The sequence below is a fragment of the Clupea harengus genome, unplaced genomic scaffold (assembly GCF_900700415.2).
Source record: "Clupea harengus unplaced genomic scaffold, Ch_v2.0.2, whole genome shotgun sequence".
NCBI classification, from domain to species: domain Eukaryota; kingdom Metazoa; phylum Chordata; class Actinopteri; order Clupeiformes; family Clupeidae; genus Clupea; species Clupea harengus.
In genome coordinates, this window is record NW_024880402.1 from 14,526 (window position 1) to 24,984 (window position 10,459).

The window sequence follows — 10,459 nt, forward strand, 5'->3', positions numbered from 1 at the left end:
TATATCAACGTGATTGAGTTTAGTGCTTATTTATTTATTCACTTACATTTGCAGTGTTCGTGTACATTACATTTAGTCATTTAGCAGACACTTTTGTCCAAAGCGACGTACAAGGGATAGAACAGTCAAGCTACGAGCAATAGAGACCTAGTGTAACAATAAATACTACTTTACATAAGAAATAGAAAAACGAAATAGGAAATAAAAACGAAGTGCAGGAATGTAACTGCTATAAGTGCAAGTTAAGCACTAGTCGAAGTGCCAGTTAGGAAGGGAGGTGCTCTCTGAAGAGTTGGGTCTTCAAAAGCTTCTTAAAGGTAGAGAGGGACGCGCCTGCTCTGGTAGTGCTAGGCAGTTCGTTCCACCAACGTGGAACTACTTGAAAATTCTGGATTGCCGTACTTGCACAGACGGCAGTGCCAAACGACGCTCACTAGACGAGCGCAGCATTCCGGTGTAGTCCTTTTATTTATTTTATGACATCATGGTGCCTCGTAGAATCATGACTATAGGCCTACATGTGAAACGTAATTGTTAATGATACTTTAATCCGAGGATCTGTAGAGTTGATGTGAACGCAATCACCAACGATTTCTCACAAATTCATTAACACGGAGAGTTTTCTTAAATGCGATTCCTCAAAAAAAGGAATCGCATTTGAGAAAACTCTGGCCGAGTTACGACTGCTATTTCGAGTTCGTAAAGTCTTCTGAAGTTCAGAGCAAATCCCAGATGAGAAAACTTTCATGAATGCCAAATGTTGTCCTAAATCCAATTCAGAAGAAATTCCTCTTAAATTCTTCTTAACTGCGTTCGAGAATGAGGCCCAATGTTCTTTCATGCTTTGGAGCAACTTTTGAAAAAAAAAATATGTTCAGGAGGGTTGAATGAAGGCACATAGCTCAAGGATTTTAGAAGGATTAAAGGTGATTTTAGAAGGATTAAAGGAAATGTTTGCCCATGTTATGCATATGTCTACATTGTAAAAAATGTTTGAATGGAAAGTAATGGTTTGTGTATCACAAACTGATAACGACAAAACGACCAGGGCTGCGTTCAGCCGTACAAAATTTAGCAAAATATTTATTTAGACGTAAACGGTGGTATGTTCAACACCCTGTTGTGTTACTCAAGCACAGCTGAGAAGGCCATTCTTTGAAGGATTTTTGGAGCCTGATAAAATCAATTTAAATGATTATCTTATATATCTTCCGCTGGATCCATTGTCCGCACTGCCTTTTTGAAACAGTGGAGTTCTCATGCACGTCACTGTTGATTGGGAAAACACCTCTGACACACCCACCAAACAAAAGAAAACGTACCTCAAAGCCTGTTGCTAATATTCAGTGGGATCCATTCTTTCCTCTATCCATGTTTCCTGTGCCAAAGGCTGCTTGAAAATCACAAAGCAGAATTGTTCCACCCGCATGCTTAACTGTTCTTTCCCAAGAGGGAAGCAAATCCAAGATGGTCAATCGGGAGGCCTCTTTTTATTTCATTTGAAATTACTACATTAACTTCTTTGAGAAATGCAAGCAGTTGTTTTTGGAATCCTCAAAAAGCATTATTGATTATTTGTGGGTAAATCTTAAACATGATGTACACACACACACACACATCCTAAAAGTATTTCAGAACTTGAAGTAATCTGTAAGAAACTTTTGCACATGCCACAATTGCCGTTAAATTATTAACATTTAAAGAAAGTCTCATTATTTGCTGCAGGTGTTCTATTTACTGGTTTTCACTTCAGACATCTACAAAATCATTTCCATAGGGATGCCCAACCTTTGCATACTATTGTATACAATATATAAGTTACTTACAGTAATGAGGTAGACAAGGTAGATCAAATAGAAAAATAAATAGAATGTATTGGTAATTGATACTGTGCAAAGGTGAATGTACACTGTACGAAGATCAGAGGACACCCCTCCTGACAAAGGAGAGTCCCGGGTACAGGGTGATGGCAGCTGGCAGGAATACTTCCTTTGGATTCATGTGTCTGCTAAATGATTACATGTAAATGTTGTCTGTAGGAAAAATGACTTTATCAGGAGCTTTATTTGATGGTCATATTGTGTTTTAGAGACGATAACTTTGAGGAGGTTTTTACTTCATAAATAAAACCAACAGAGTTAAGGCTCTACAGTTCAAATACATTCCTTACCTGTCACTTTAGATACAACTAAATAAATGTAAGATGTGAATATCAATTTGATGTTGACACAATTGCAATCGTGTGGTGCTTGCACAATGGCAATATAGAATCTTGAATGGTTTCAACAGAGCTTGAGAAGGAAATCAGCATACTGCAGTTATACATCAGGTTTGTAAAGCCAGACAGTACTACTCGTCAGTCCATAGTTCTCTTCTCTAACTGATTCTGGTAATGTGTACTGGGCCAGTTGTTGTATGACTCTTTTAATGCTGTGGTTTTCAAACTGTGCACGTCCAGGGTCCCCAATGTACACTTGTGTGTTATGGGTTTTGATGCACTTCTGCAGCCAAGTATGCAAACTGTCAGCCAGTTCCTCATCATAGAACATGTCCCCAAGCAAGATGATGTCCCAGCTCTCCGGTTCGGATCCAATGAGGTTGTCAGTCACACAGGGAATTGGCTCCAGGTGGTTAAGTTCACAGTTCAACTGAATAGCCAGAGCAGCAACTGTGATGACAGAATAGACTTAGATCCTTTAACAGGAAAAGATGACAATGAATTTAAAATGTTCTTTCATGACAAATGTATACAAGAGATTAATTGCCTGGTATTTAGATGTAAACTGCCTTTGTCTTCAGATATATAATTGTAACAATATCACTATGACAACAGACTAATAGTTCTACCTGAGTCTATGTCATTGGCCACCACATGAGAAGCACTGCAGAGCTTTGCAGCAATGGCTGATGCCCCACAACCACTACCCAGATCCAGCACTTTCTTCCCTCTGGATACCTCAGGGTTATTTAGCAGATACCTGGGAGATGGGTATGAAACCATGTTAGATACGAGTCAGACGTTCCAGAATCCAGGTTATGCGTCAAAAAAAGAAATAAATGACAGACCCTATTTCACTTTTAAGGCTCACTTTCAGGGGGAAAAGGGAAGAAATAATGGCCAACAGCACTTCCAATGCGTTACAGATGTATAATTTTATGAGAGCCACTCTTTCAAACAATGTCTTGAATTACCATTGATTGAGCTATTTTAATACGACTTAGGTTAATGTAGTCCACCGGGTTTGGCCTACAGTTGATACAACTTTGTTGAGGGACTAGCTATTCTAAAAAAGGAAAAAGGTCCTATACTACCAGGAATTTTTAATAGGCACGCTCTGGTCCTACCTTGAAAGCGCTTGCCCTCCAGGCCAATATATTGCCCAATAAGGGTCCGAAAAGGGCCATGTATCTGGTCGTGCATGCCAAAATTGGCAGTTCGGTGTGAACAGGTTCAAACGGATTTCAGGGGTTAAAGTTTTGTCGCTAACTATTTCGGTGTTTTCCATGACAAATCGTTTTATGTCAGAATTCCGCGTGTAGATGAAACGATATAGTCCTCTGAGAATGCGAATGTCAACTGTGGAATGTCTGAAACTAGCCAACATAATTAGAATGTCACCTACTAACATACAAAATGAAATCCCCAAATGACGTGACTGCTACAGACTTGATTGAGGAGGCCTAGTTGTTTAAATAGCAATGTTATTTAGTCCTTTACAATATAATACATATTTCACCATCCGATTCTGCGATACAAAACTTCCGGCCAGTAGTCGCTGTACCAAAACAAAAGTAATTAAATGACCTATTCAGTAAACATAGTCATCATGCACACAGTAGTCATCCTCGACGATACTAAATAAATGAGCTAGCTAATGTGATTTGAGTAATAAGACACATAAAAGATGCTGTTTGAAAAAGCCCTGCCTGTAAACAGTAAATTGACAGAAATACATTAAAAGCTCTAGGCTTTGTCTTGTAACTATTTTGCTGTCCTTTGTCGTTTGAGAAATAACATGACTTTAAATATTGTATCTAAATTAATTTCTAGGTACAGTCGGCTTCGCGGTTGAAACGGTGAATCTCTGATCCTAGAGCACACCCTGTGGTTTCATTTGCGTCATGTGACCTCCGAGCGTCATGTGACCGCTGAAGAAGGAAGTGTTTTCTGACGTTTGCCTGGTGCACTAACTTATGTTTGTGTACACTGCTCGCTACAGTCTAGAACTTTATAACGATCTGGACAGATTGAATGATTCAAAGGTACTGACATCTCCGTAGCTATACACATTATATACATAATTTGTAGTTAACATTAATCATATGCATTTTTGTACCAGACGTAAATCGGTAACAGTTCTTTGATCTAGGTAAAATAGGTGCTACCCACCCTAGCGCAGACTTGTGCTAGTCACTCAGACAGAGTGGATAGTTGGCGATCCAAATAACGCAGTTTCCTCTCAACTAAAATTGAACACTACGCAGTTTTTTTTAACACCAAGTCTCCCTACAGTGTTTCGAATGGATCCAACTGCTTCGGGAGTATTTTGCAGCAGAATGCTTAGCATGGTCAACTCTGAGGACGTAAATGCTATCATTCAGGCACAAAGACATATGTAAGTTTCAAATGCTATATTTAATAGCAGTCGCACTTATCTCCGGTTTGCTTAATTAAATGAGTAGTAATAGTTATAAGTTATTAGTAGTAAATAGTTTTATCAGGTAGATTAGAACGTATAAGATTCGTTCATCGCATGTTTCAAATGTTAAAACTTGCCTTTCATAACCCTGTTTATTACAAGGTAACGAACCTTAAAATCGTAGAAACGGTATAACCTTTCTCTGTTTATATATCTGCCAGGCTTGACCGCTTTGAGAAGACTAACGAAATGCTCATCAACTTCAATGGCTTGTCCAACGTCAGACATCAGCAGATGAACGATCATTTTCTACTTCACACTCGGACTCTGCTTGAAATGAAGAAAGACCTAGACAGCATCTTCAGGAGGATAAGGTTTATCTCTCAGTTTCTTGGAATTTGTGTTTGATTGTGTTTTGGTGTATCAGTTTAGGCCTAATCATTATCCTTTTGCCCATCAAGGACATTAAAAGGAAAAATCGGGAAGCAGTACCCAGAAGCATTCAGCAGTAGGTTTTTTTTATTTGTTCATTTCAACATTCTTATACACAATTAGGTGTCTTTATAAATTGTTGGATTTGTTACCATGCTGATATACTACATAAAATAATTTGCCATGGTTTATGGAAGAGATTGTTCTCTTCCCAGCCTTTTAAATAATATTTGAATTCACAGACATTCATGAATCCCCCATCCTTGAAGAAGAGGATGACGACTTCGATCCAGTCCCCCCCAGTGTAGCAACCACCACAACCACAGCAACTTCAGAACAGAGCACAGAATCTTGTGACTCAAGCCCTGATGTCATCTCTCCAACTGTAAGCCATTGCTCTGATGACCTATCCCAAGAGCAGCCAGATACCCCAACCCTCATCAGTCCTGAGAAAACCGAGCTTCAGGATGAAGGTCCAGATTAATCGGACAAATAAGGTTCATAAAAGGACTTGTTTTTAAGGACGCTTGCTCACTGGAAGCACATATTGTGAATGGTGTGGCCATGCAGTCACCTGCTGCTGTTTTGTAAAAATGCTTATGTTACTGTGGTGATCACGCTAAGGCGTACTTAGTGTGTTGTCACCCATGTTTGTCAAGTATTTGCCATCTGTGGTAAAAGCATGAATGATTTTGTTTAACATTCATTGACCGCTAAGCACGGCTGAGTACATCTTCTGCCACATCATAAAATGTCTTTTCTGGTTTGTTTCTGTAATATATTTAAACATTTTAAATGTTAAATTAAATGTATGAATTAATGAGTAAGCTCTTGAAACATTTATTGCAGAATCTTGTTTTAAACATGATATTTCTGTTATTCTGGAGTCAGTTTTGGTTTTACAGAAGAGAGACTCCCAACTCTTAGCACATTTAAATTTCACATTTAAATCCTCTATGCTTGTTCGTGCAATACTACAGAAGCGCATTGCATTCACAACAGACAAAAACATTGGACTCCTTATCCCGTAATTATGATTTCCTACCTCATCATTTCGAGGGGAAAATTATAATTACGGGAGAAGATCTAGTAATTTCAAGAAAACATCATAGATGATGTAGCCTGGACAGGAATTGACAGGTAGCCTATGCATCCATTTCTTAGTGGCAACATCACGTCTACCGGAAGCTTGTAGTTTTTAGTGTGCATTTAATACTTCCTGGTTCCAGAGAAATAATCCCTATGGAAAATGAATGGGTTTTCGCAAAATCAGAGGCAAGAAGGTGTGAGGAAGTAGAGTAGAAAACCAAGGCAAACTATTCTCTCATAGGCACATTTTTTTAAATGCCGGAACGAGCAAAAATACTAATCTGCAGCATACAAAATGACACGACCACTCCCACAATTTATTGTCAAAATCTGTCGAGCGATCGAAATTATGGAAGGGCCTCTGGGGGTGAGAAACCCACCTACGATTAGCCTTCCTTTGGCCTCTGTAGGTAGAGGATACGTATTTCCTATGGGAACCGTATTGAAACCGGAAGTGGGTACTTTACTCCGTTTGATTGGCTAACACCAGGACCTTTACTTTTTCGTTGAGAAATTGTGTTAATTAATTTAATCATTTATTTTTTAAAAATGTATTTAGGCTTTTTTGACACAACTTTACTTCTGAAGCGTTCTGTCCCTTCATATGACCGTTGTTGTGTTTATTTAGAAAATAACACTGTATAACCGGCCCCATAACCTCGTAATTCACTTTATGGACGTTCAGCATTCAGCGAGAGGCTCAACAGGAAGTGCAACCCGTAATGCGGCTTCACTGCTCTCTATTCAAACCCTATCGAGTTGCACAGTCCATTTGTTTTTTTTTCTCGGGCCAGTGACATGCACTTCCTGATGCCAAAAGTCTATGAAAAAAACACTAACCGCTACTGGCTGAGTCGCAGGCAGGGAGAAGTGTGAATGTTGCTAAACAGTATGAAGTAATGAAGACCACTGGATTTCAGGGGGGATTTTAATGAACTACTCTAAACCTACACACGCGTTGACAGGTAAAACTAGTTGTCGAGACGGCAACCCAGTGGCATTGTGAATCCAGTTGCATTGTAAATCAGTAACGCCTCCTGCGGTAGCTAGCAAAGTGAGCTATCCTGACATAAACGTTGCATTCTTGATGGGCAACTTTGCTAACTAGCTAGCCAGTGATACCAGGCGACGTAACATTAGTAATTCTCTGCGACTTATTTATTCTAACATGGGGTGTGATTGTCAAGCTGTGCAGGTACTTGTATAGGTGGTTTAATTGTTTGTTCTACCATCTTCCTAGCACAGGCTTCTTTATACCCTGTAACGCTACACAGCTCTTGTGATACGTGACCGTACCTTTCGATCATAATATCACTGAATTCATGAGGAATCAACAGCAAGAATTTAATCAACGATGAGGAGACTGTCTCGCAAGAAAGCTCTCAACCTGGTAAAAGAGCTGGATGCTTTTCCAAAGGTTCCAGAGAGCTACGTGGAGACGAGCGCAAGTGGAGGAACTGGTAACTTAACGTTATACGTTTACAACCTGTCCCTGCTATCACATTGACTATGATACCTTTAATTACCATTAGTAGAGAAATGTATATGAAGCCTACATATTTGATATGTATGTATATGCATTAGGAATTTAGACCTTCTCCACGTTCATAATGCATTGTTATACAGTAACTGACATTAGCCTTCACTCTTTTCAGTGTCATTGATTGCTTTCACGGCTATGGCTCTCCTGGCATTCTTTGAGTTTTTCGTCTATCGGGACACATGGATGTCCTATGAATATGAAGTCGATAAGGATTATACAAGGTAAAATGCGGTTCTCAATAGCATAGAGTATACTAGACACACAGTGTCTCTTGAGTAATATAACAACATATTTTATATGTTATTATTTGGTGTGATGATATATCTGGACTATCTTGTTTTGACGCCTTTTTCTCTCTTTCAGTAAATTAAGAATAAATATAGATGTTACTGTTGCCATGAGGTGCCAATGTAAGTATTTTTCCCATATACATGTATATGATGTATATGAGTGTACAGAAATGTAAATGTTACTTGTTTAACTTGGAGATATTGGTTCTGTAGTTGTAGGTGCTGATGTTTTAGATTTGGCTGAGACAATGGTAGCATCTGATGGTCTGCAGTATGAACCAGTGAGTACCACAAAGATGAAGAAACCTCCCATGTCATTACTGCATACAGTATTTCCACAAATTATTTATTCAGCCCCATAGAGCAGTTATTCCGCTTTCTCCTTTTGTTTAGGTTGTGTTTGACCTGACCCCCCAACAAAGGATCTGGCACAGGTAACTCTATCTATACTCTATCCATCTGTAAAATAACACATTCAGATTGTTCAGATCATTTTGCAATCTGACATAACTCAACAGGTAATGGACATCACTTATTCTAATGCAGGTAGACAGAATTCTTTTGATTTTATGTTCAGGTGATGGGCCTGGGTTACACCATCATATGCTTGCTTTGATGACATGCATATAGTCTAGTCAGATTGTCTTGAAAATTATTAATTTGATTGGTTGGTAATTCAGACCCTTTATAGACAAACAATAGTGAACCCTTCAATTTCCGCAGAAGTGTTAGGAGGGCTTGACTGCACACCACTGATACATATGTTTTGTGAAAGAGTCTGTGTTAGACACCCCAAAAGCAGTGCTCGTGAATTTAGCTATGAAGTCTTGGTTTCCACTCACCTAACTTAATCACTAAAATGAAAGAGTTTACACTAACCTACACCCCTTAAATTGTATCGTAAGTCTAAAAGAGAACTGTGAATTGGGAGATGTGTTTTTGAGCAACACGATCCCAAGTATACTGCAAAATTTACTGACAAATGGTTTAAAAACAACAATGTTAATGTTCTCAAGTGCCTCAGTTCAGACCTCAATCCAATTGAGAATTTGTGGCTGGACTTGAAAGGGACTGTTCACCTATGATCCCTATGTAACCTGACAGAGCTTGAGCCGTTTTACAAAGAATAATGGGGAAATATTGCAGTGTCCTGATGTGCAAAGCTGATGGAGACCTACACACACAGACTCACAGCTGATGGAGACCTACACACACACACACACACAGGCTCACAGCTGATGGAGACCCCACACACACACCACACACACACACACACACACAGGCTCACAGCTGATAGAGACCCACACACACACACACACACACAGGCTCACAGCTGATAGAGACCCACACACACACACACACACACACAGGCTCACAGCTGATGGAGACCTACACACACACACACACACAGGCTCACAGCTGATGGAGACCTACACACACAGGCTCACAGCTGATGGAGAGACCTACACACACACACACACACACACAGGCTCACAGCTGATGGAGACCTACACACACACACACACAGGCTCACAGCTGAGAGAGAGACCTATACACACAGACTCGCAGCTGATGGAGACCTACACACACAGACAAAGCTGTAAAGGCTGCCAAAGGTGCATCTACTTAATACTGACTTGAAGGGGGGGATACTTGTGCAATCAGTTATTTTATGTTTTATGTTTTTAATACATTTAGATTACTTTGTAGGAATCTGTGATCACTTTGAAATGAGCGGATCAGTGTCATAAAAGTCAAATTGAATTATGGTTGATTTAATGTTGTAAAACAGTAAAAGGTGAACACTTTCAAAGGGGGTGAATGCTTTTTATAAGCACAGTAGATACAAATTGGTGTTAAAGATGCCAAGAATGCATATTATACATTATTTTAAATTGTTCTGTGATGTTTACATAGAAAGTATGTGACTTATTGATCTGGTTTAACACACCCGTTTACATCCCCATGATTTGGCCCTGACCCCTGACCCCTGACCCCCTGGGATTTCTGCCCCTGGGTACCTTGCATGGTTTCATTCACTTGCGTTTATACCTGAGACTCATTTATACCTGGAAATGCATGCTGGGACAGTATAGGAGGACCATCTGTGTGTTGAGTGTAGCCCACTGGCAATCTATTCAAATGTTAGTGTTGGGATACATGCAGGTCATATAGGTCATGTTGCTATCTTGAAATGAACCCCTGATTTATTCACCTGGTGGGTTCACTGATGAACTGAACAAGCAACGGTTGATCAAACCTGTCTTGTGATTAGTATTATATATCAAACCTGTCTTGTGATTAGTATTATATATAACTTCTTCTTCACAGACTGCACTAAAGTTATTATCACAACACGCAGAAGTAAAACATCTTTAAACAGAATATCATTTCACTCTCAATGTACGAGTGAAAAAAAAGGTGGTTCAAAATGGCTTCTGGCCAACATATATATATATATATAT

General features: G+C 39.4%; 3 protein-coding genes across 5 annotated transcripts; 2 read left to right on the plus strand and 1 right to left on the minus strand.

Annotated features, from left to right (window-relative positions):
- Window positions 1-1,470: 1,470 nt before the first annotated feature.
- On the minus strand, window positions 1,471-4,093 carry etfbkmt (electron transfer flavoprotein subunit beta lysine methyltransferase). Its single transcript, XM_042706817.1, has 3 exons — window positions 3,346-4,093; window positions 2,848-2,978; window positions 1,471-2,668 (listed from the first exon to the last, which is right to left on the minus strand). Exons 1-3 carry the CDS (start codon window positions 3,627-3,629, stop codon window positions 2,319-2,321), a joined length of 765 nt encoding a protein of 254 aa, XP_042562751.1. The 5' UTR covers window positions 3,630-4,093; the 3' UTR covers window positions 1,471-2,318.
- A 22-nt stretch (window positions 4,094-4,115) lies between these two features.
- kxd1 (KxDL motif containing 1) lies at window positions 4,116-5,899 on the plus strand. Its single transcript, XM_042706818.1, has 5 exons — window positions 4,116-4,263; window positions 4,514-4,616; window positions 4,862-5,014; window positions 5,102-5,148; window positions 5,315-5,899. The coding sequence occupies exons 2-5, from the start codon at window positions 4,522-4,524 to the stop codon at window positions 5,554-5,556; spliced, it is 537 nt and encodes a 178-aa protein (XP_042562752.1). The 5' UTR covers window positions 4,116-4,263; window positions 4,514-4,521; the 3' UTR covers window positions 5,557-5,899.
- A 933-nt stretch (window positions 5,900-6,832) lies between these two features.
- On the plus strand, window positions 6,833-9,211 carry LOC122132058 (endoplasmic reticulum-Golgi intermediate compartment protein 2-like). 3 transcript variants are annotated; one of them, XM_042706821.1, is made up of 6 exons: window positions 6,833-7,126; window positions 7,402-7,621; window positions 7,817-7,925; window positions 8,068-8,114; window positions 8,208-8,275; window positions 8,388-9,211. In XM_042706821.1, the coding sequence occupies exons 2-6, from the start codon at window positions 7,516-7,518 to the stop codon at window positions 8,430-8,432; spliced, it is 375 nt and encodes a 124-aa protein (XP_042562755.1). In that variant the 5' UTR covers window positions 6,833-7,126; window positions 7,402-7,515; the 3' UTR covers window positions 8,433-9,211. The 3 variants fall into 3 exon arrangements, with proteins under 3 accessions (XP_042562755.1, XP_042562754.1, XP_042562753.1); XM_042706820.1 differs by having other exon boundaries at window positions 6,839-7,126; window positions 7,407-7,621; XM_042706819.1 differs by lacking the exon at window positions 6,833-7,126 and having other exon boundaries at window positions 7,134-7,621.
- Window positions 9,212-10,459: the final 1,248 nt, after the last annotated feature.